Source organism: Poecilia mexicana, unplaced genomic scaffold (assembly GCF_051168715.1).
Source record: "Poecilia mexicana isolate PSO_F unplaced genomic scaffold, ASM5116871v1 scaffold_2, whole genome shotgun sequence".
NCBI lineage: Eukaryota > Metazoa > Chordata > Actinopteri > Cyprinodontiformes > Poeciliidae > Poecilia > Poecilia mexicana.
The window spans coordinates 50,038,353-50,064,919 of record NW_028263371.1 but is presented as its reverse complement, the minus strand read 5'-3'; the positions used below and the strand labels follow the sequence as shown (position 1 = coordinate 50,064,919).

At 37.6% G+C, this 26,567-nt stretch overlaps 1 protein-coding gene across 2 annotated transcripts; it reads left to right on the top strand.

Annotated features, from left to right (window-relative positions):
- Positions 1 to 526: 526 nt before the first annotated feature.
- On the top strand, positions 527 to 15,610 carry LOC106917217 (melanoregulin). 2 transcript variants are annotated; one of them, XM_014986013.2, is made up of 5 exons: positions 527 to 574; positions 11,894 to 12,149; positions 14,388 to 14,478; positions 14,740 to 14,906; positions 15,290 to 15,610. In XM_014986013.2, exons 2-5 carry the CDS (start codon positions 11,895 to 11,897, stop codon positions 15,365 to 15,367), a joined length of 591 nt encoding a protein of 196 aa, XP_014841499.2. In that variant the 5' UTR covers positions 527 to 574; position 11,894; the 3' UTR covers positions 15,368 to 15,610. The 2 variants fall into 2 exon arrangements, with proteins under 2 accessions (XP_014841499.2, XP_014841498.2); XM_014986012.2 differs by lacking the exon at positions 527 to 574 and adding an exon at positions 11,518 to 11,779.
- Positions 15,611 to 26,567: the final 10,957 nt, after the last annotated feature.

The window sequence follows — 26,567 nt, the reverse complement described above, 5'->3', positions numbered from 1 at the left end:
CCTAGCATTTCCTCTCATTTATCTCCTTCTTGGTTGCAAACTTTTGACAGCTAATTTAAAGTATTAGAACTTTTCTATCTGGTTTGAGTTGCAATGTGTGTACAGTTTCTGCAAACTGTACTAAAATTGTGAAATCTTTACTTCCCTCGTAAGAGTGTCACTTTGATCAGCGGAGGCTCAGTGTTTAGAAAGGAGGCATGACAACAAAGTGCAGTCAAGGTGGATTTATTCAGAGCTGCATGTTATCATTACACAGTGAGACAAAGAAGTTCCCCGTGGTAATTTCACCACGTATACCAAATAAAGGGGTTTTCAAAAACAAAACAAGAATAAATATTAATTACACAAACCTAACATGAAAACAATAAATGGTTCCGGTAAATATTTACATGCATGCAAATCATTAGAACTAAGCTAATATAAGGTCAATCAAAGAATAACTTTAACTTAATATAACTCCTCAGAGCATTACCCCTCCAAAATGAAAATGGTATGCTCCAGGAGCATTTCTGCAGCACCTGGAGCATTTTCTCCCTTTGCTGCTCCAACCTGCTGAGGGGACACACTAGGAAAGGTAAGCACTCAAACAATTAGCAAACTCAAATTAAGCAAATAGGAGTTATAAGAAAGAAACTGACATTTCCCCCCACATTCTTCCTGTATGGGAAGGATAGCTATGCTCTGCCTGAAAGAACGTTCAACTAAATGTCAAAATGCAACTGAGATAAAGAACTGAAACGGGAAACATTTGGTATGAAAATAAATTAAACACAACATAATATCAATAATCATTTATTAGTGACGGAACCCCTGGTCTCCATCACAGAGATATTGAAGCAATAGAAATGGAAACTTTGGGACTTTGGGAAACACTGGGCATTCTGCATAAATACAACCAAAACAAACACAAGTCTAGCACTAGTGGAAGAAATGCTGCATGGTCTTTACTAAAGAGAAATCCTACAACCGCTAAAATCTCATGGCACTCCATGTTTGTCTGCCACTTTGTTTTAAATATTTTCTGCCCTGTTTTATAGCCACAGAGCTCAGAAATTGTATTGCTTTCAGATTAGAGCTGATTTTGTTTTCAAGCTATAAGAGGTGTATTTGTGTTTATAGTTTCAGCTTTGGAAACCACTTCAACTTATGTTATGTAATTTGAAACATAACATATTATAAGTAATGTTCTCCTTCAACAGAGAGTGGACAGAAACTTGGTGAAAAGCAGCCGTAGTCTGAATAAAAGAAAACAACCTCAGAACATTTGATCAAGACCACTTAAAACAGCTATTATTATTATTATTATTATTAATACATGGTTTAAAATGTTTGCAAATTGTTTTATGCATCATAATTTACTTCTCATCAAAAAGAAAAAGAAAATGGCAAAATGAAAATCCAAGTATGGATCAGGTAACTGATTAACATTATAAATAACACACAAGAGTAACTGCATCAATATTCTGTTCTTTATAAGTTTTATTGTTTCTTCCCCTCATTAATACTTTCCTGCCTTGTTCTTACCTCCAGCATCAACATTTCTCACTTGGCATCGAACACGCTCTCTTTCATGCTGTCTACTTTCTTTTTCCTCCTCCTACTATACATAATCCCCCCATCATCAGGCCATCCTGTCAGGGCGATCCCTCCCACTCTTTCACTTTTATATCCCTCTTAATCTCACCTGTCCTCTGTCTTTTTTTTTTCCTGACTCTGTAGCACCACCCTGTCACCCTACTCTAATGTTATATATATATATTCCCCCTGTTTATCCATCATCCTCTCTTAAATCAGAATGATCAGCCCTTTGTCTCTGTCTGCATCTCATGCAGACAGTTTGTTTACTCACCCTCTTCTCTAATAGAAAATGTGTCATCATCTTTCTCAAAGTTAAATTCATTACTTTTCGCGTCTTCCTCAACTGCGATTTGCACTTTGTCTCAGTCGTCCGTTCTAGGGTTCCCAAAATAAACTCTTGCCAAAGTGGCCATATGCACACATATATACGCATAATCCAGAAGGTTTAAGGTTGATGTAGATATTGCATGGGAGTTTATTCCTCTTGGTCAACCCGTTTCCCACCTCCTACTGTTACTCATGTTCCCTCCTTCAATGCATCTTCCTCTTCCTCTCCTTAGCGTTATACATGAGTCTGCCGCGAATGAATGATTCATTTAAACAGGCAGTCTGTATGCATGGAGGCTCTCTAAACTGTACTGATGTTGTGTGTATTTCAGTGATAACCAGCTGTTGTCCTGTGTGTGTGTGCACCTGTGTGGTCCTGTCTTGGCAAATCATTCACGCGATGAATGTGTGCAGACAAGAATTTGCATAACTCATTCCTGGTTTGCAACATTCATCTTATCTTTATTTGTCAAACTAAACTGCTTACAGTGCCGTCACAAATGTTATGCCAACCCCACAGATTTCTTCTGTTTTTGCTTATTTCTTTCTTTAATATTTCAGATCATCAAGCAAGTTTTAATATGAAAGATAAAACGTGAATATAAAAAAGGCAGTTTTCAAATGCTGATTGAAAACTGTGTGAAAAAGTAATTGACCCCTACATCTAGTAACTGCTTGTGCAACAACTTCCATCAAGCATTTGCAATATTTGGACATGAGTTTTGTCTCAGTATTTTTTAACTATTCAAAAGAGAACTTGATTGTGTGATTTGAATCAGGGGCTCCCAAACTTTCCCAGCATTAGCTTCTGTGTACGGATAAGGTATTGACCCGCAGATAAAGGCGTTCGGGTCATTTCGGTCTCTAGATGGAACTAATAGGAAAAGTCTTCGTTGTTCTGCAAAGAAGAAATTCAGGTGTTCAAAATTTGTATGGTAGAGGCATATTCTGAATACTCTGAATTTAAATTGATGTATTTTGCAAAACTATGATGGAAACATTTTTCTCGCATGACAAGAGTCATGGATCAATGTTATTATTGGCAAAAACCACAAGGACGAAGACAGGAAGTAGTCTTCTTCTGCCAAACACAATTTGGTGTGTTTTTTTTCGACATTAGCAGAACATGTACACAAAGATTTGCTCCTATTTGTATTAGAAATGCAGCTAATGTAGAGATATGGACTGAATTAGCAAATACGTTGTAAATCAAACCTATCAGCCTGCAGACTGATTTGATTATTATTCATTTTATTCACATTTTTGCCAATGTTACAATTCTTCTTCTTATTATTATTACTAAACTTAATTTTATTTTCTGTTTTATCAGTTATCTACCTGTGAGGTTTTATTTGTTGTGAAGCACTTTGGTCAGCTGAGGCTGTTGCAAATGTGTTATATAAATAAACTTTGACTTGACTTGACTATTTGGCAGAAATTTTGAGTTGAATTGTTCTTGTCTTAAATTTTGAAAAGAAACCTGTTGGGCTGGGCTTCTGCTCCTCATCCACCCCTAAGAATCGTCTTAATACTAATGGATAGAATCCTTCCAATTTTATAGTTGATAAATGTAAAAATTAATAGTTTTTGTTTAAAACGGACTGATCCGAAAAGCAAACACTCACAAGCAGAACATGCTGTCTTCAAAGAAGCTTTAAACCTAACGGTCTGTAAAATTCATTTTCAGTTACTTTTATGGTTCTTTTTCCTGATGTACTGATCCTCTTTTTCTAAAAACAAATGAGCCAGGTACTGTCTACATCACGGGCAAACAACCTGAGTGATTTCTAGGTGTAGTCTGACCCTGAGCGTGCGCCACCAGCAGTTCAGCAGCATGAGAAATGATGACACACAGACGGATGCAGGAACATTACGGGCTAGAGGGCACTTTCTCCTCTGAGGACAATCAGGAAAAGGCTCAAACATATGTTACCTTCAGAGCGTGCACATCCACACCTGATTACCTAAGCACTATCCATCTTCTGCAGAGTGTGTGTTTGTGTTACCAGAACTGTGAGTGTGGGCACCGAATGAGTCCACCACACCAGAGGAGCCAAAAGAAGAAAACACAGGGAAAAAAAAGACAAGAAGAGGAAAATGATTAAATAGCAGCTAAAGAAAAGAAACTTTCACATTTGATACAGAAGGGGAAGATTTCCAGCTTGAGAGCATGCTTGTACGCTTCATTTGTGTGTGCAGCCACCCACACTCACCCACTCTCATCCAAATACTTCCATAAACAGTGAGAAGACCTTTGATATTCAGCTTCCATCATTTACAATCCACTGAATATTATTAGACGTGAACTGTTAACTGCATGTTTGACTTACTTTTAATGCTCAACATAAATTTAACGTCTGAAACTGTTTCAGAGTCTAATTTTAGTACTTGATTATAAAGTGATATTTGTCTGGGTGGACTTCACAGCTTCACCTGTGTTTCCATCTAACATGAAGTTCGAAAGGTAAAAAAAAAATGGATGAGAGAAAACAAGCTAAATCTTTTTTTTTTTTTTTTTTTTTTTTTTTTTTTTTACAATCTCCGATCCTTATATTTCTTCTGGACTATTCAACAGTGCCATCTAGAGATACAGGAGGGTATAACAACTGGGAACCGCTTCAGGTTCTATCTCTGGAAACTAACTGAAATAACAGAGAAAATGGTTTTCCTTTCATGCTTGATTGGAGATAATTAAAATACTTCAGCCTTTAGCTTGTTGAAATAAAATGTGACAGACATCCACAGCTGTCATCCAGAATTATGTCACTTTATATGTTGCAATGTCTGAACTTATGACGAATCATAGTGAGTAGCACCTCAACCACAGGGTTTTTGTAACTATATACAACTTCATATCACAATCTTTGGAGGATTTCTGGCCACTGTTGTTGGGAGAAATGGTGGAGCTTGTTTAAATCAGTTGTCTTCCTGTCACACTTCCAGTTTTGAGGCCCAGTCTATGATTTTCAAAAGGTTTGGGAAGTTTTTCCATAAACGTAATGTTTCTTTTCTGATTGAATCAGTTTTGATGTGCCTGGGATCTATATTCTGTCAGAGGAACAAATTATGTGCAAATTTGAATCTTTTGCTCCATTGTTGTAAGAAAGGAAATTGGTTGGGATGATGATAATGTCAACACAGGAACCAAAAAGGTTGAAAACACTCAGAAACTGGAGGACAGTTGAACACCAGTGTTGGTGTCTAAAGTAAAAAAAAGAAAGAAGTTTAAAATTAACATAGCTTTCAGAGGGGAAAAGTGAAAGGTTCAGAAATGACAACTTTAACCACAAACGAAAAATTACAGCGGCCTATCTGGACAAAACAAATGCCTTCTGGGGCAAAGATTTATGATTTGAGGAAAGAGAGAGGGGGGTATTTGGCCACTATATAAATAAGTATGCTTTTTCAGAGTCAAACTAAGGATTTAGCCTCTTTAAGAAAATAGTTTTTAGGAAAACAGTTACCTCATAAAGCAAGAAAGAGGAGCCTCGTTCTGAGCTGCCAAGATGACATCATGGAAACAAAGAAGGTGCAGAGTGGAAGCCTGCAAATTTGATCATGGAGTTCACAGCTGCCAGACATCTCTTGTTCAGAGAGGTTAAGTACATTGGTGGTATGTAGGCATGAGCCAAGATTAAATGAAGCCTTAAGCACAATTTGAGTTGGGGCACTTCTTCCTGTTAAAAACATCACCTCCACCAGCAGTGTTTCCATAGAGATTTAGCGAAGTCTGGGAGTTCACTAAATCTATGAACTCTCTTCTTCTCTATGCACTTCAGCAAAACCTGTTGAATGTTTTTTTTTACAGGGAGATATACTATTGAGGACCCCAACCTTAAAACTATTGGAAATTTGCTAACTTACTCAAAGGCTCAGAACTGATCAATCTAAATCAGATTCTTGTCTTGGGGGGAGGAGGGGGGACCTCAGTTTAATGTGAAAAAGATATGGTTCAAATAAATCATAATCAAAGGCCAAAATTAATATGAAATATATGCCAATGATGAGTTTCTATCAATTTTAGGTCATCAAGCTGTAAGATTTATTTGCCCACAGATCTCGCACAGACAAGCATCTACAGTTCAGAGTTGCATATACAGTCATGGACAGAGATCCTCCTTGTTTCCGGGGTACATTACCACGATATTGGCTATTTCCTGTGTTGAAGACGAGCGAACAGAGCAGCAGATGGCTTTCACACCTCTTACCGATGGTCTCTGACTGGCATGATTGCTGTGGAGTCTCTGCTAGCTTCTCTTACTATATCCTGTGATATTCCTATCACTCTCTATCACTCCACTTCCTTTGCTTGCTTTGTGGTTTCTCAGTTCTGCTGGTGTGGTCTTCAGGGAAGTAAGTAAATAAATAAATAAAAAGACAGAGTGTTATTTTCATAGTTGTCTCATGTGGAGAACGCAGGGTCAACCATTAGAGCGAGCGTGCGAAGCAGGAAGCGGAGGGAGTACGTCTTGACTTGTAAGGTTCAAGAGGACGCAGTCATTCATGGAGGGGAAAAAGAGCAGCCGCCTCCAAAGGTTACAATAAGAAAGAGGAGCGGAAAACCTTTCTGATGTAAATCCAAAATAAATAAAGAAGGGATTCATTTTCTGACATGTTGCACATTTTAATCTGCAACACGCTTTAAAGAGAAGTGAGAAGGTCCATCCTTGAAAAGCTAATGTCAAAATAAATATATTTTTGAGTTCTGGAGTAGAAAATAAAACTTATGTTTTGACACGGGCACTGCACTCAGTTTCTTAAAGGCTGAGCAATGAAGACATTACGCAAAAATAACAAGCAGCATGTAAAATCCTTAAGGATATATGTTATTTTTAAAGTGAGTTTATGCACAACTGTACAAATGCTTCACCTGCAAATGTGTTCCTGTAGCAGTCAGTTAGGATTCTTGATGCCAAGCATCCCAATTTTTCAGTGGTCGAAGCCACAGGTGATCAATCTTAGATATTTTTGAATCAGTTTGAACTCTATTATAGATGTTTACACTAAATTACTTTTGCATCAGGTGCTTACAGACTTTCATTTCTTTTCCAAATCTAAGGAAGGATTAAAAAATAAAATATTTAGACGTGATTTCTTCTTTTTTTCACCTAGAATCCAATCTGTTGCTCAAATTATTAATTTTGATGTTGATGTAGCTCCCTGATGTTCCAAAGGATGCAGTGGAGGCACAAACAAACACTATTTTGTCCATGATTTATACTACAACTTCCTGGACTACAAAAAGAGGGGATGTCCAGTGTCCAGCAGGCAATATACATTTGATTTATTAATACTGGGCTGTTGTATGGAAGTAAACTACATTCCTTTTGAGGACCTTTGGTTCTCGTTAGGGAACGGGAGGAACCTATGAGCTTGTGTTGTGCCTACTGAGGTGTGTTATTAGTCCTTGGAGGAGGATGGCAAAAATATGGCTGCTCTGCTTCCTGATCTTTGTATTTCTCCTTCCAACCACCTTACACATTTCACACGGCTCTTATATTCCCTCCTTCTGCTACACTCTCCTGTTCCCAACATATAATCATGAACGTCTTTTGTGATCATGCAGCGTGTCAACCTGGGCTCAGATTTGTTAATGATCACCGGCTGCAATTATCAGGAGCTGCGGCGATGGCGCCATCTTCATTGATTACTGGTGACAGTTAAGAAGCATGGCATAATTCCCATTGATCATCTGTGACAGAGTGAAAAAAATGGCGTCATCTCCATCGATTTGCAATAAAAGCATGTGACAAAAGTGTGTCACTTGCTCAGAGGAGAAGGGCCTTTTGTACACAGTTCTATTCATCATGTAAATGTGTGTGGTGCAAATGAAAAATTTCACACGAAGGAGAGTAAAAACAAGACGGACGCAGATGGGAAAAGTCTTATTTCATTGAAAAGCAAATTATGTTTGCCACAGATGTTCAATCAAAGCGGTGCAGGCGAATCAGATAAATCATTCTTACAATAATCTTAAGTTAAATTGAAAAATTTTCCTCTGAGCTCATTTGTAGATCACCAAAAGGTTTGCCGAATATAAACACAAACTGATGCAGTCCCTTGGAAAATCATAAATATCCACTGAACTTTTACGTGTTTTGCCACATAAGAACCACAAATCATAGTTTATTGTATACGGTGGTATAGTACATGAATTTATTTGTGTTAACGTGTTGTCAACAGTTCAGCACGGCTGCTGCCGAAAGAAAGTTTTCCATCAACAACTTCTCGACGCAGCTTTACTTTTGTACAAAAACAAAAAAAGTGAACCTTTTGACTTGTTTTGAACAATTGAGGTTAGCTTTAAATGGTAAAATCAAACACTTTTTTGTCCTGTCCACTTATTTAGATTGTATTTTATTTCTCATTAACTTGTTGTTTCTCTCTCCTTTGTTGACTCTTTATAAAAATTCGGTCAAACACGGTTCCTTCCTCTTCCTCCGTCTTAATTCCAGTTTATGATTTAAATACTCCTGGTTCTTTTCTTCCTGCTACCTTGATGAGACATGAGAACTCCCAGAAATAGATGGATGAGTTGGAGATAACCAAACCAGCCAGACTTCACTGTGAATTATAATCGCCTCCAATCTGTGTCTCTGAAACTCTGCCCAGTTTTTATCACCATCCGTGTGTGTGTTTGTGTGTGTTCGAGGAAACTGAGCCCTTCAAGTCACGTGTGCTGTATCTTTTTATGAACTCATGAATGTGAGCGATGAGGTCCTCTCCCTTAGGGGATCAGTATATGAGCATACGTCCAGCTGCTACTTATTATTCTCCTGGCCCCTACAGGGTCTGACCCGTCTCTCTTTTCTGTCAAAGTTTCATGTGTGTTGGAATATAATTTTGTTTACCGTGTTGCTCTCACAGACGCACACACATACACAAGCTATTAGACAACAGCCATCAGGGTGAGCAGCCCATCACTCACCCTCACATAAGGTATTCAGCTGCATTATATCAATGTCACATTGTCATTGACCAAATGTGTGGCTGAGTGTATGTGTCTATAAAAGTGTAGTGGAGCCAGCAGCAGCCTCCAAGGCAACAGAGAGAAAATACACCCTGAAAAGCTCATGTGGAATAAAAACGAGGAGATCAAAAGTCTGTACATTTGCTCACCAGAAAGGTTTTCGTCTGTGCAAACTTGCTCTGACGCAAAGAAAATCAGATTTTGTTTTGGAATAGGCTTAAAAATTTCTAATCCAAATTTTGTTTTGTTTGTATGTTTCTTTTCCTCAAAACAGTAGAGATCAAGAAAATATTCAATCTTAGCAATTGAAGCTTTTGAAGAGGTCCTTAAAAGCCTTTGTTGAAATGTGTTGAACAGGTTTATAGCATGCAAACGACAGTCAAAGAATCTGAAGGTTTACTGCATAATGACAAATTATAGCTATGCAATCAAGTTCTCATGCATAAACATGTTAACATGTTGTATTGTTACACTTCAATGCAGGAGTTTTACAGAAAGTTATTTGGATGTAAATAAATTCTGGGGATTAAAGGAACCAATGCAATCAGTGGTGGTTTGGCAGCAGGCTGACCCCACTCAACAATGCTGACACAAAGTGTCTTAATGTTATTTGGATACCAACATTAAAACTTAGACTGAATCTAAAACACAGAAATGATTTCATAACTTTTTCAAAAACTAAATGAGCATACATCAAATTCAAAATAATTACAAATAAAGGTCTGCTTGTCTGCTCTCTGTGTGTCTTCAACAGGATTAATACAGCCCTATATTAAGGCTAATAAGATTTATTGAAATAACAGGTTTCTGTGGTTGAGTATATGCAATTTATTTGACATAAATCAGGAAAAATTCAAAACAAAAAGAAAGGGGACTGCATAAGTGAGCTGTGTATTCTCTACAATGAAGCAGCAGCGCCATCTCTTGTTGAGAATTGGTACAACTTTTATGTCATGTCTGTAAAAGATGTTCCATATTTTTCTTGTATACAAAATTAAATAGTTCTTATTTCTTTATAGATTTAAATGTGCAACGTGTGAGATTAAGAAAGATGTTAACAAAGGACACGTTCTATGTCTTTGTATTGTATTGTGCATAAACTTTGTGTAGCTGGGAGCAGACATGCCAGAAATACAAAAAAAAAAAAAGAAAAAAAAGAAAAAGGAAGGAATTTTGCTGAGAAAACCCAAAACTTTGAACTATTAGCACTACTGTTAAAACAAACTCGCAGGAAGAAGAAACTGGGATTTATGAATATCTTTATTGCTTGAACAAAACTTATAAATAAATGTCATGTGAAGTTAAAAGAAAGCCTATCATGACACTGTTTGTTTTCTTGTCACCGAAAAGTATTCCTATTGAAGTTTTTATTGTGATTGATGTAATTCGGCATATGTTCTAGCTATGATATGGGACATACATAATACCTAATAAAACACCGCTATCAGAACAACCTACCGAACAAAACCAATATTAAAAGTTCAATTTGTCTGAACCAGATTCAATTGCAGTTTTGTTCATTAAACAAAAGCATGAATAAGGTCACCAGCTCTGACTGAAAACCTGCAGACACTCCCATTTAAACCTTAAACAGCCTAAAACACAGCAGGCTCATAATACTACACATCTCAACTAAACATCTAAACTAAATTCTTTCTTTTTTTTTTACCTGGTTTAAGTGTGCAACATCCCACAGAGTATTTTCTCGTGTAGAATTTCTCACTACTCTGCCTGAAGGGAAAACATGCATTTCATTTTGACAAGTCTGCTGGCCTGTGCTGTGTTATGCTATCACGCCTACATTTATCCTCCTTATGGATGCTTCTGTAATACAAAAACCCTCAGACACTGTCCTGGTTTGTAAATAGGGATTTTTTTTTTTTTTTTTCTAAAATTGTGTGGTTGAGTGTAGTACACAGGAGGAGTTTAACAGCAAACACAGCCATGCCTCTTCAATCAAAATGCCTGAAGTCCTTTTAGTTGTGCTGCCTGAAGAAAAAAAAAGGGATCAAAACGCTGTGCAGTCCTCGGCGGAGCCGCTCAAGCAGGCGGCGCTGACACAACACACTGTGGCCACTCCACACTATGGTGGTCAAACTTTCCTTTTCTGCTCCCAAACTAAAATAGTTTAGCATGACTTTTCTTGGCTTTAGGAATCATCATCTTTACCTCCTTAATCTCTTCTCCAAATGCTAAATGTTAATGTTGTCCAAACAGACCATCTTAAAGCTTTTATCAACGCTTACAAAGTAGCCAAATTAGAAGATGCGGAGACTCCATGGAATTGTCAATATGCTTAAAACATGAAAAAAACCCATCTAATTTTACTTCAGTGCTCCTTTATCTCTTGCAGATTGCTCTTAAACAATCATGCTTTGAAAGCATTTTTGAGAAAACAGATTTTACACTAAAAATAGTGTGGCAGGCAACAATAACAATCCCAGCAACCTGCGTCTCTGCCCCTCCATTCTGTGTCATCAGGAGTTGCTGAATAAAGGTGCCATTCATTCCTGAACCGTCCAATGCTCTGGTGTGTTTGTGTGTTGTTGTTGTTGTCCCCTGTTCCTGTTCACGTGGATAATGTAATTGGCAGACAGCTCCCGTTCAGGCCGGGTTAGGCCCTTTCTCAGGCCAGGGTAGAAGGAGGAATGCAATGAGTGTGGAGGACGTGGCCTGGATTTTTTGCTCCGGGCTATTTGAAAATGTGGACTTTGCCATTTGGAAATATTTAAATTCAAAGAGTCTGGAAGAACTCTGCGACCGAAACCCTGATTGTTTTTTAAGGGATAAACGTCTGTTGTCTGCTGAAAGCTTTTGAAGAGTAGGAATGGGTGCTAATTTTACCCTCTGCTGCTGCCACTACTATCTGGTGCAGAACAGAGAGGAGAAGAAGGCTATCCTGCGGTAAGAGAAGCTGACAAATATAACTGCACGAATGTTCAGTTTACAGTCGAAAAGGAGTAAAAAAGAAGGAAAATGGATAATCCTCTAAATCACTTTCTTCCATTTTTCCTACAGCATGAGGACCACTTCAGGGCGCAGATCGCCTCAGCAGATATCCAGTGATTCCAGTGACAGCGAGACAGAGGAGGAAAGCCTCTTCGGACCGCAGTGTTTGGAGAAAAACCCAAAGGACAAACAGCAGAGTCAAAGATTAACAGTGGATCCGTGGGTTTATTCCAACAGAGCAGACGGGTCTCTGATCAGATGTGGATCAGACAGAGAGCTGCAGGCCTTCATCAACATGAGAGACCAGGCTGATAAGGCGACAGAGGTAATGGACTGCATGTGGCACACATTGGCACAACATATCCATATTTAAAGAAAGAGAGAAGCAAACGGAGATTAAGTTAGTTGATGTGAGAATGTGGAGAATAGAAATAAATGTAGACAAATGATGTCGGAGAGACACCTGAAGGTAAAAACTGAGTTTTATTGTAAAATAAAACTCTGTTTTTTTCTTATTTTAACCTGTCAGAAACAGTGTTCTCTCTCGATTAACATAATATGATCATTTGGAAATGTTTAACCAGTGAATCCTTGTTAAACGTTGAATAAAATGAACATCCATTTAGGATCAACCTTTGATAAACATTAAATATGTTTTTGTAATTATCTAAATGTTCAATATAACATTGAATGTTTTCTCTGGTAATTTTATATTCAAAGCAGAAAACATAAGGACTTTATCCTTACATTTGCGGAGTGCACAAGTAATCAACAAATTTTCCCACCTGAAGTTTAGACATTTGGAGCTCTTAGAATAACACATCCCCTACAATACAACACAATGACATTAGTGTTTATCAATTTGTATCATAAAATTTTTGGAAAAGTTGTCAGGGGTGGGAATACTTTTGCGAGGTTCTGTAAATATGTGAAATCCACCGAACAGAAAAGGGACAGGCTCAAATGAAGAGCTTTCTTAGATGCTCATGAGGAAATCCATATTTAGTCTGTTGTCAGGAATTCTCTCTCTCTGTCTAATGAAATAACTCAATAAGATCAGAGAGTGCTGCACAGGTGACTCTCAAAGAGGTCTTTGATTCTCCATCACGCTGACTTAGATTAGTAAATGACTTTGACTAGATTCTATGATAATTTAATATCAGAATCATCTAATTTACAAAGAAGTAACAGCGTTGCCAATGCTCTGTGTTTAAAACATGAAGGCATGTTTTAAACGTCAGATTTAAAACATGTCTTCATTTTGAATTTGTTTCTGACATAAGTGCTAACAGGTGAAAGACAATTTACGATTTGGTTCTGAGTGAGATGATTCTGCAGCTGTTGCAGTACTGATAGATGAACCAAGTCTGTACGTCTGGTGAGAAGGACATACCAAGTTTTATTTATAAAAAATATACATGTAATTACTAAATTCAATCTAATGTGAGAACTGTTTTGATTCAGCACTCTCCAATCTAGTCAAATCTGTTCGCACATTTTGTATTTGTATTTTTCAATTCAATTCCAGTTTATTTCATCAGGGATAACACTTTAAACAATGTTACATGCTGAAAACAAAGTAACAGTTGTTTTGTAGGTTTTTTAGCCACAGGCTAATGTGCAAACTCAGTCACTTTTTTGGATATGAAACGATCCTTATGATTGTAATCCAGTAGCTAAAAACATGCAGTTATTGTCAATAAACTGGAATATTAATGAAGTGCTTACTTTAGTAACTCTGTTCACCAACTGAAACAGATTCTATAAATCATTTCTACACTGACTGATGCTTTTATGTCTTTTTATGTTGTTATATATTTGTGAGAACAAAAATGAGTTTTAAGCATCATTGCTGAGCTTCTCTTTGTCACCCTGAAGGTGAAACTTACTGTTAAAACTGCAAATCCGTTGTTTCCTCATAAAGCTGGGACTGCGGCTAATTCTCCGCTGAGCAGCTCACATTTTTCAGTCCATCTGTGTGACGGTGTTCAACATGTGATTGTGTTTGTGTTGAGAACAACAGGCTGCAGGACACACTGGGCACATTGTGATGATAAAACAATTCCTTAATGGAGAAGTGGGGCAGTTTGGTCAAAGAAAAAATTACAAAAGCATCACTAGACTATTGTGAGACCATTTTACCATAAGGCCTTTAAAAATCCTCAGCAACTGCAAAAGACAACCACTGTTTTAAATCTATCATTAAAGTCTCCACTCAGGAACATGTAAAAACCATTATCATGATTTAATTTCCAGAAATAAAATGAGGGAACCAAATTGGGATACTGGAACTCCATTCATGTGACCATGTGATGGAGCCATAGAAACAGACATGTTATTAAACTCACAAGACTCTGAAACTGAAACCACTCACTGGGATTTACTGTGAATATTTTCTCTATTTTCTCACAATTTTAAAACAAAATGTCATGTTCCACAGAGGATTGTCGGACTGGTTCGTACCTTTATTTGCTTCTCCTGTCACTGTGCGGCCAAAAATGAGAAACAGACAAAAGAGCAAATCATAAACATGATTTCATATATGCTTCTTGTTTGTGTCCAGGAATGGGAGAAGCTGAATTATGACATCCACACACTGCGCTACGCCAGGCGAGAAGTCAGATCTCGATGGAAGAAAATCCTGCTACAGCTGGGTGAGACACAATGCACCTCTAAATTAGAATAATACGGGAATAAGCATTGAACACAATTCATGAAATACTTTAGCTACATCTCCCCCATGGAAGAAATAAGCACATACATTGCTCAGTGTGATGTTGATCCATTCTCCCACAAAAGTGTTTAAGTTTAATTTCTAACTGTGGATTTCTTTAAAGCGAAAGCAGAGAAATCTTTTTCTTTTTCCACCAGTTCCTTTGAATAAGTGAATGTGGCCTCTCCCGGCGTCTCTGCAGGTTATCAGTGTGAGGTGGACTCCCTGCTGTGTGTGAACACACAGAGCCATTTCAGGCCAGATCAAGAACATTTTGGCAAAGCTGCTGACCTTTTGAAGCAGCTGCTGGATCACACCTCTCTGTTCCCTCCTAAAACAGAACATCAGAACAGATACCTGTATGTCATGGTACGGAGAGTTCATTTGTCTGCTTTCCTTTACTATAGTCATACAGATTATAAAGCAAGCTTTTTTGTGATTGTTAGACCAACTCTGGTTGACTATAAATCAACTTCAGCTGTATTCTTGTTCTGAGTGAGCCTTTTTTCTTCAAAGCATGCATCGTAAATCTTATAAAGAAACAGCAATTTGATCAATTTTCTATTGTTTCCTGAAGTTTCATGGTCATTATTGTTTCCCTCTATACATCAGATCCAATCACCTTTGAAGGCTATTCTCAGTCAATACATAAACAAGTCAGGTATTAGGGAGTGATGTTTTGTTTTTATTTGAATCAGCTGTTGTGGACTGTTTGTGGTGATTTTTTTCATTTTCCTTTGTGTTTCCTTTAGGACCGCCTGGTGTCACTGGACAGTGCAGAGGACTTTATTAAACTGGCCAAACAAAAATATCCCAAGAAAGAAGGCTGAGAGGCAAAACAAGCAGGAACAAGGAGAAAAGTTGAAAAAGCATTTCAACTACGTCTGCACTGTTAAAAGACTGAAGTACAGGGTTGAGCAAACACTTTAAAATGTTTAATTTTTACTGCATGCTGCTTCTGAAGAGTCAGATATTTTACAATCTTTTAAGGCAGACTGAAAAATCTTCCCTATGCCTTTCAGACCTTAGATGATTTCCTCCATCTTATTCTTGTGAATAAAAATAATCCAATGCTACAGTGTTGCTCTGCAGCCCCGAAACAAGACTTTTTTCTGGATTTTATTCAAGGATACAATACAATATAAAATCCTAATAAAATACATAGCATTTTTAAATTCAGAAGCTTTAGCACTGTTTTCAACATATAGTATTTCTCATGACAAATTTAAAAGGTCACACGAAAGTTTTTCGGGGAAAAAAGTGTCATAGTCAGGAGTGATTCACTGTTTTTGTTTCATATAGTTGAGGTTATCAGTAAAAACAAAATTTCTAACAATATTTCTTTTTGCCACTTTGAAAGAATCAGTATTGTCTCTTTGCTTCATTATGTGAACAATGATTTATAGCATTTTTTGATTTTGTCTTTATTTCTCAGCATAATACTATCTGAGCAAGTGCAGATTTTTTTTGTTTTGATTTACATAAACGGAGCTTAACAGTGAAAAAATTGAGGGTTTTTTTGCCATTTGTAAAACATTCATTTCAGTTTTTCAGACATTTTTTTTAAATGCACACTCTTTAAATATTTAGATTGCATAAAATCAATTTATACAATGTATCAACTGCTGATTTGTGTCAGTAGGGGGCAGCATATGTTTACATCTCAGTGGGCTTGGCTGTTTAGTTGACTACTAGGACAATTAATGTAGTTTTCATTCAGAAATCAAACAAAAAAAGAAAATAAATTACAATTTGAGTCCAAAACTAGCCCTGCATTTCAGACTGAAAAGTGTAAATAACAAAGTAAAGAGAAAATATTTTCAACCCCAGATAATTTAACTTCCTTTTGTAAATTACTGATGTGAGATGTATGCAAAATGTTTCATTGTGGCTTATAACCACAATAAGAAATTTTCTTAAAGATCTGCACATTTTTTCCCAGATAACTAATGGCAGAAATACACCATCACCAGCTTCACATGATCTCAGCCAGAGATCGTACAATACATGCTGGTCATGTGTGATGCACACATTCATGCTTGCTTGCACACATGTGCACCCAGAAAGAGAAAGTTTCGTCTGACCCAGATATTGTTCTCTCCAAGGCCCCTTCCCAAGTTTGGGAAACAGATGTGGAACTAAGTGAGGGGAAATGGAGGGGGGTGGGGGAAGGGAGCCGGACGGGATGGAGGCACTGAAAGACATCGAACTGGATACACCTTTTTCTCATTAAACCTAAGAGAGTGCGTGTACACGTCTGTGTGTAATGCTTACATCATCCTTCAGACTTAATCTCATTCTCCTTACCCCCCCACCTCCCAACACCCCCCACAATCCTCTAACTAAAGGAGTTTATCTTTTTTTTTTTCCTTTGGACCTAAATATTGTCCAAATGATTAGAAGTCATTGCTGACAAACTGGCTGATTGATTTATGTAATGTTTAAAAGAGAACATAGAGACTATTGCAAGTTATTGGTACTGTCCAAAAGTCTGGAGTCATCCCTTCCCCTTTCTTCCTTTGCTTCCACCAAGCCTGATTTTTCAGTAATATTTCAAAGTGATTTTGATCACTTCTAGATTAAATCTTTTCTTGTTTTCTGTCCAGTTTATTGATTGAGGGAGAGGTGTTTTCTTGTAAAATTATTAGTTAAAATTACATGCCAAAAATCAGATACAGACAAACTTAAAATACAAAAAAATGTCTGGGGAAAATACCTAAACTAAAAAATAATAATTTCAACTGCAATTAATTGTGGTTTAATTAAGTATACCGTTTCTAAATCTGTTCCTGCATACAGTCACAAAGTCAAATGATAAGTTTGAAAAAGCAGACTTGGTTCCGAGTGCGTGCTGTTTCTCAGTAAAACCTAATTTTGAGGAAAGGAAATAAGCACAGCCATGACACACAATATTATGGCTTTTATATATAAGTCATTGTCCAGAGTTTTTAGTAACACTTATTAATTATTTATACTGATAAATGTCAAAGCCTATGTAATGACACATTTTGTGGTTTGTCTTCAGGCATTTTTGTAACTACTTTGAGAGCAAATAATTATTATATTTGTATTTTTATACACATTGCAGCACATATAACACCTACTGGCAAAGATGTGTAAGAGGTTTTACACTTAATATCTCTTAAAAAAAAGTTAAATTTGAGTACTGTGGTCAATTCAGTGTCCTTTGCCACAGCTGGTTTAACTGCATATGTCAGCAGCAGCTTGTTGATGACTTATGGTGATAATTCAACAGTTTGGATTGGGTCAGCTAAAGCAGGAACCATCTATAACCTGTGGGACATTGGCCTTGAGGACCAGAGCTGTCCACCTCAGCTGTAGATTGTCCAGAGTCCTGGGTCCTCCATTATGAACCCTTTCATTTGCTCAACCTGCAAGTTTTCCAAAGCATTCAGGTCTGTTGGGTCGCATAGATTTTACTTTTAGAGAGATGCAGCAAACTACTTTAAAGATTGTCTTACTTTTTGGTAATTTTTCCAGGGCTTCCTTTGTGTTTGCTTTTTTACATTTTTGTAGATCCCTTTGTGCCTTGTTTAGTTACTTCACTGTGTATTTATTTGGTGTCGTTTCAAAGCCCTTCTAAGATGACTGTTGCTCCCTCGTTTACCCTGTAGCCACAATCTGCCAGCAATGACTCATCGGTTTTGCAATCCAGTAATCACCTCCCCAGCATTTCAACCTTTATGTCCAGCCTTACCCTTTTCAGATCCAGTGGTTTTCAATGTCTGTTGCCATTCTCCTATCGTACAGGGTGTTTTCATGTGTTCACTGGAAGTTTATGATTTAATGAATATCAACTTTAACGTGATCCAACCACCTCCTGTCTGTGCTTTCAACTTCCACCACCATCAGTCTTACGGTAGTGGCTGAGATAGCCAAGGGAAAGCCTTAATTTCATGTCTGATGAACATTTTTCCATTTAAATTGACAAAGTCCAGAAGGTCCAAACCTCGACTCCACTGTGAATCTTTGAAGAGGTGCTGCGGGAGAATTTGTGCATCAGCTTTTCTCTCCCATCATCGCTACAAGATATTGGCAATAAAAAGCGAATCAAAGCTAAAGCGAGTCAGATGAACTGTTGCACGAGCTTCTGTGTCATTTCATAATTATACTCAGAGAAAACACAAAGTTTATCAACCTAAAAAGTAAACTATTTTTAAAAATGCATTACTTACAGTTGAGAAAATGCTATTTTTATAATCTACAAATTGGGACCAATGATGGCTACAAAGAATGCTGTCTTAGCATCTCGGTTTTCAGCTGTATTCAGACAGTAATTAAGGTGTCATCGGTTTTACAACAGGATATAAATACAGATTCTGTGTCCGTTTATTTGTGTACTTTTTCCTTCTTTCCCCATTTTTAACTATCAAACCCCTTGTTTTCAGAAAAGTCCAGAAAAGCAAAGTTACCCATTGTGGTTTGGTTTATCAGTCTCTGACAGTTTAAAAGCAAGAGGTTCAAAGATTTAATTTCACTATAATGGAGGCTTATGAAACCGGTGCTGCCATGGCTTAAATTAATTTCCAACGTTTAGCTCAAAAGGCAGCCCTACAGGTTTTACTCGTTAACTCTGATCCTTAATGGGCCAGACATCATGTTTTTCCAGATGCCTCACTCTTAACTCTCAAAGCTTCCACTGTTTATTTCCCCGGGTGGTTTCTGATAAGACACTGCTACGCCCATGCACACAGACAGTAACAGACATATAGATAAGTTCATGTGCACAGACAGCAATTTATAGCGGATGTTTAGAGAAGCGAACAAATAAACCAAACAGTGATGCGCTGACCTCTTTGACTTCGGACGGATGGCCAGAAATCAGAGGTCTGCTCAGAAAAAGCAACACTAAGCTTCCTTTTGCAAGTCCAAACCCTGCTTTTGATACCCATAAAAGTAGCAATTGTAGGCTTACACACTAATTAAATTTTTTTTTTATTACAAATCATTGTATTACAATGGTAGCTACTTTGCTAGCCTTCCTCTGCCCAAAGACTTAACGGATCCTATTAAGTGGATTTTTTTGGCTCTGAAATATTGCTTGGACATTAAGGAACTGCAATAAATTATTTCATTTTAGTAATAAAAAGCAAGCTGCTTTGCATATTACTGCCATTCTTAGTTTCTTAGGTCACCCAGAAGATAATAACCAGGAAACACAGAGACACACACACACACACACACACACACACACACACACACACACACACACACACACACACACGCACACAAAGACATGCTGGTTAAGCAGATCTGCAGGCAGGGCAGGGTGTGTGCAGCATGCTTGTGGTCATCAGTGGTGGAAGAGTAATTACACGAGTCCACCAATGCTCTTGAAATATCTTGATTTATTTCCCTCAAATTGAACACAATTAAACGAGATAATAGAGTTAAATTTAATTATTATTCATTTAACTGCATTTGTTCCACCAGATTGTTTGGTGCATCTTCGCCTTCCTTCAGTAGGACTGCTGTACAGGACCAGTGATCTAGGTTTAAATCTAACTTTAAAGACTCACATTTGACTCTCATGAGCTGTGTAGGTTACTGTTTGGACCAATAATAAGAACTGACGCTGGAGTACGGGATCCGTCCAGATGCAGCTGTGGATGCGTGTTCTGCACATGCTGTTTGTGTGCACATGTCGCAGCATTCACTGATGTGGTTTGGGATGTTTGAGTGATCTCACACAGCTGTAATGGCCTTGGCTTCCCCCAAACTGCCAAACAGACTCTTCGACATGTGTGGACGTGTTTGTCCTCTGATTAGTGATGAGAAAGAGATTCCTTCCTTTATGCATCCAAAATTACTAATGTCTGCCTGCTGGGCAGATTTGTCCAACCCTAAATGCTTGACTGGAACTCGATCTGCTTTGTCCCTGCAGTAAAACATGAGTTTACGGTGTGCAGCATTTTTTTTTCTAAGCAGAAAACAAATGAAAATGGACTAAAGCAAGAAAAGTAGAAAAAAATGTGAAGGTTAAGATAGAATAACTATTTCAAAAAACTTTTTTTTGTTTTTACATTGTAAGCATCTCTAGGATGGAGTCTCTTAAACACTTATTGCTACCATTAAAATTAATGTTCCACAAAAGCTGTTGTGAAGTTTATCCTCTGTGGATACTACAGCACTGGACTCATTTTACTTAAGACCAACAGAAATGAAAGTCTTCAAATCTCCAGTTATTTAGTGTAATTGGACTATGATTAAAATAAACTTGTGAAAAACTTATGAAAGTCTAAGAGTAACAATTCCTGTTGTCGTCTGCAACTTTGTTTTCTTTTCACGACATAAGACGGTGATTCATTCACCTGGCAGCGTTGTCTATTAACACTCATCACTATGTAGCCTGCAGTCACAAAAATAAAACAGCCTCAGACCAAAAGACACTCACTGATTTAATCACATGAATCAGAGTCTGGATCGCCATTCGTAATATATAAGCTGCATCCAGGTGAAATTTAGATGAAGGCATTCTGCTTTCCACAATTATCTCGACTGACATCATGTAATAAAGGCATAGATGAGAGTTGATTTTCCTTTGCACAGAGGCACTGGCAGGAGCCTGCAGGCGTGGGTATACGCATACAGCATAAGTATATGCTGTTCATACCTTAAAATAGTCCAGCTCTGTGTTTAATGCATCAAATCCAAATATATTTACATGTGTGTGTATGACAAGAAATAAATGTGCTGCAGCTGTGATGGTGGACAGAAACAGATCTGCAATACTAATTTTCGAATTCTGATTTTATGATTCCAGTTTTTAGCAGCCCTGGTTAGAACGGTGACTTCATTGTCTGGCCTTTATACGGCTTAGTTTTCAACTCAGTACTTTGTGAAATATTGATGCAGTTCATCAGAACTGATAACAGAGAAAGAGTAAAGGTGCAAGTATCAAAAACATATTAATACAAAAAATCTTGCAATCAGCATTTGCAGTTTTATCCATATATAACTTCTCCAAAATCTCCCAAACTCCTCTTGCTTTTTACAACACATTGCTAGTTTTTAGAGGGAATGATCAAACGTTTAAATATAACTACTAGAAAGGCTAGAAAGGTGAAAACATTGGCAAATAACAGTGACCAATATCCAAAGAAAAGGAAAAGAAATGAGTGCATTTACTCTCTTAAATGTGTATATGTAAGTGATAATTTTTTTTAGTTGTATCACTTGTTTAAATAAAGTTCAAATCATTCAAATAAACAAAAACTGTAAAGTCATCAATGGCTTGTGAATTGCAAGACATCTGTGACCTAACAAAAGCATCACAGGTCCTCCAGTAATACAGGCTTAGAGGTCAGCCCTAACCATATCCTTCAAAACAAGAAGAGGCCACAAATGAGACTTTTCCCTCATTCATATTACCACATATATCTCAGTCACATTTAAAAACAGAGGGAGCAGCTGTTGTGGAATGAAAGTTTGTGTTAAGCCACCATCATACGTCTTTGACCATTCATGCTAAGTAAACAGAAACTTCTGAGTGCAGCATAAGGGAGTCCTTTATGATGCAGGTGTTGAGCTGAGAGACCTTTAACATGTTTGAGAGTGTTGATGGAGAAATACAGAGAACGTCACAAGATCTGGTCTGAGACCCTTTATGTTTGCAGCGATCATGTACTGCTTGGTAAATGATGTAAGGCAGGTAAATAATATTACTAAGACAATACATTTACAGAAGTAAAAAAGGGCTGTTCCTTCCATCTATACATTTCCTTTCTTTTTTCTGCCATTTTTCTGAAGGTAAAAATCCATTCAGCATGTCACATTTGCTGCACTCACTTGTTTTGTTGTCTTTCTATAATTTAATGACGGTTGGCAGCTAGCTAATTGGTGTATTATTGCTAACTTCTGTCCTAGAGAGGGTTTGACTAGTTACTTGCAGCTCATGTTTTCAGGGGCAACCGGGACCTGTGCGAGACCAAGTAATTACAGAGCCAGTGTCTCATACTGAAAATGATACTGAACTGACACTTTCCGGTAGTTTTTTATATGTTTTTTTTTTCTCCCTTTGAATTCTGTTGATATAACCTAGAACAAAGTTTGAACAAAAATTTTAAGAGTCTCCAAAACACTTTGATAAAATGTTCACATGACAAACAGTTGTGGAAATAAGTAGATTGGTGGTTCTTTACATTTTTATGTTAAAAGTAGACTTAGAACTTTTTAGAATGTTTGAAAAAAATTAATTGATACTTCTAATCAAGGTCAGATGGGGTTAAATTGTGGTTTTAAAGATCTAGATTGGAATGGGTCAAAGACCAAAACAGGATCTGGAGTAAAGTATGTTGAAGTCAGATGTTGCTGAGAGATATGTGAGGGTGAAGCAAGACACACCATAAAAGGACAGTGAGACAGTGATGAGGTGTGTGGTAGAAGTGACAGATCACATTAGGGACAATATATGTTTGCAGTAATCATTGTTAGGTTGGTAGGTAAGGTCAGACTTAAGTCCCCATGGATCTTGAGGTTTGCAGATGACATTGTGGTCTATAGAGAGAGTGGGAAATGAGCAGAAGAGAGGAATAGGCAGAAAAGAAGATGACTTGAGAGAGAATAATTGTTTAAATGAGAAGGAACAAGGGGAACCAGCTAAGGTTTTGAAAGTGGATGAGCGTAAATATCTGGAGTCAAACATCAAAGCCATTGCTTTTTCACAAGAAATGTTTGAGAACAGAGGGGTGGAGTGGATGAAAGCCAGTTTCAGGGGTAATTTAGGACAGAAAGATAGTTCCACAAAAGAAAGGGATGGTATACAACATGGTAGTAAGATCTATGAAATGTAAACGGTTGCACTAACAAAGCAACAGAGGTGGAGTTTATAAAAATGGAAAATTGTGTTTTGGTGACTCTCCATGTTAAAGATGTCATGATGCAGAGCATGAGCTTGAATTTCTTTTTATAAAGCACTGGTAAGAGGATATAATAGCCCGTTTTAGAAGATGTAAGGCTTCTCAGTCATCTTCACAAGGTTAATCTAAGAGCACACAATAATTGAAAGTTTAAAAATGTTAATTGACGGGTTCTTTTATGGGACATAAATGAGACATGTTTTACAGTAAGAGCTAGCAGGGAGACCAACTCATGCACACACTGGTATCCACACCTAAAGTCTGAGGTGAATTTGGCCTCTGTGGCAAGCAGTTATATTTTGCTCCGGGACACTGGGATATGCATCTGCCTGAGTCTGCAATCTCTCCTCTCTGTGACTCACTGCCCAGAAATCCTCTCTGCTGGGTCCACACATACCCACATACATAAAGCAGACATGACAAATATGGGCTTCCACCGTTATGAGCTCATTGAAAAACAGCTGCCATTTGCTCACAGGGGTCAAACAAGGGAGGAAACTTTGAATGTCTCACTGCCTGTCTGTCCTCTTGTCTGGCTTCTTCTCTATACCTAACACATCCTGTTCTGTTTGTGACTGGTTTTGTTTTCCTTTAGTGAAAAGATATACATCAGATTGGTGCTACATCATAGGTTTTGATGCTTTATTTATAGATTTCTAAACAGCAAAACATTGATTAGCTAAAAAAAACAAAACAAAAAAAAAACATTTAAGTATTGTCCATTTTCAACAAGCCTAGTAGCAGAGGGAATAAAATAGTTAAATGGGAGGTTTTATGTATATTTCCAGCACATATAGCCATTTTATAGGACAAATAAGGAAATATGCTACCGTCAGTTGTTAGAAAAATGATGTGTATATAAAATATAACTTAAAAGAATTTTGACTTTGAAGTTTGGCACCTTGAAATTGGGCCTCTGTCTTTTTAAGAAGCTCCTGCTCTTTCTGACACTCTGCCTTCAATACGCAATCACAACAATGTTTCTCCATTAAGCCTTTAACAATGTTCCTCGGAGTGTCAGACTGAGAAACAGATGCTATGATAAGCTCAGCGGACGTGCAGTTCCAGTCAAGTGTTAACTGATGTTACTACCACATGTCTGGAGGAGCTGAGTGGAGCAGGGATGCTCTGTGAGGCGGATGCTCGAATGGAGAATGCAGCTCCAAGAAGGAGCTTTGTGGAAATATGTGGGAGCAAGCGATTAGTCACCCTGGAATGGTTGCCCCTGGAGATTGAAATATTTCTTAAACGTGCGTGAAAGAATCAAAGCAACACTCCAGGTAATAACTCCAGGAAATAACATTATGACATGACATAAAGCTGATTTAAAAGGAGAAAAACATCTTTTCAAGCTGAGAACCAGAATCTGCCTCTAAAAAATGGAATGACAGTTAAAAGCTGCTGTAGTATTTGGTTTGTTTGCCTATGCTTGGTGATTAAAACAAGCTAAGTCAGCAAAGTTTCTACCACTTATAAGTGACTCCAGTTCTCTGTGAGTAATATTAAAGTCTGTAGTTCCCCTGTGAGTGTTTGTGTATGTTTTCTTTGCTAGCAGTATCAACGGCTGAACATCCTATCTAACTAAAAAAAAAACAAAAAAACCCTTGGTCCTCCCCTCCCTCTGGGAGTAACATTCAACACATACACAGAGGTGAGCCCATCAAAAAGAGGGCTTTTCCCAGTGTGGTATGGTTAAATGACAGAGCATGAATTCAGCAGCGGTTAGGCAGGCGAACGGAGGAAAGAGGAAAGTAGAGTCAGCTGCTTGGACATGAGGACTGGGAGGGAGAAACTGTAAAACAACCAAAAAAAAAGGAAAACAAATATGAATAGACAGAGATGGAAAAAAGGACCTTGTCCACTGACTTTGTGTGTCTATCATGTGAAAACCTCATGACGACTCATTTGGTTGCGTAGAATCCAAAATTTCCTTGAGCTTAATGCATTGAGTAAGCGGTCTTTTTCTTCTTAGCATTTAAATCTGTTTCATTGCTTTTCTCTGAATAATTTTCTCCTTCTTACCCCCCCTAAAAATCTCAGGTTGGTGTTGATACAAGACTTGCACGTACTAAACTATACCCCCACCCCCTTAATAACCCACAAAGGGATCTGAGTGTTTAAGGCTACACAGCAGAGGGAGTCTTTGGTTTGTTATTTCTGGCTTTGATTCATAAAACCTCTAGCATCTCAAATGAACCATGACAGGCTCCAGACCCCTCACATAGATCTCACATTCTCACCGACATGATGTTGGACTCAAGCTAAGAAGAGATAAAGTTTACAAGGGCTTGTAAAAAAAAAAGATTAAAGTTGAGAGTCCACAATAAAATGTAACATACTGGATTTCAATCTGCATGGCGATTTGTACTTTTCCTGGACAAACCAAGAATAAAACTTTTCTAGTACTTAAACAGGTGCAGCTGGTTTGGTTACCCCTATTATATTCTGCTCTTTCTGTAATTTGTTACAGAACCTTAGATACTAGAGCTCAGAGCTAATTATCCTTCCCTGGAAGGAGTGCAGTTTTTGGTTTTTGTCTTTCTAGTACTTCCTTTTTGTGCTTACTAGTGGTTTTGTTAATAAATTTTGCCTTAGGCATGCCCCTTCTTTGGCTCCTTCTTTGCTTGTTTCATTTCATAAATCCAAACGATTTATTAAAAACTCAGTAATAAATATTCAGACTAGAACACATAAAGTTGAAACCAGGAGTTTAATAAAAAGACATGCAGTCAGAATTACTAAAAACGATTAGATTGGTTTCATTTTAAGGCAACATCTGAACCACACTGCTTTTTTTGTTTGACACAATCAAAAAGTCAAAAGAAATCAGCTGAGGTACCAGGAAGTGAAGTGTGGAGCTGCACAAGTCTGGTTCATCCTTGGGAACAATTTCCAGAAGCTGACTCATTCATTTGTTCAGACAATTATGTGTAAGTACAGACATGATGGGAATGTCCAACCATTATTCCACTCAGGAAAGAGACAGGATCTGGATGCCAGAGATCAGCATGTTTTGGTCCAGAATGTGCAAATCGACCCCAGAACAAAAAACAAAAGATGCTGATTGAAGCTGGTAACACAAAACCATCATCCACAATAAAACATGTTTTGTACCAAGATGGAAGAAGGAAGAAGCCATTACTCCAAAAGA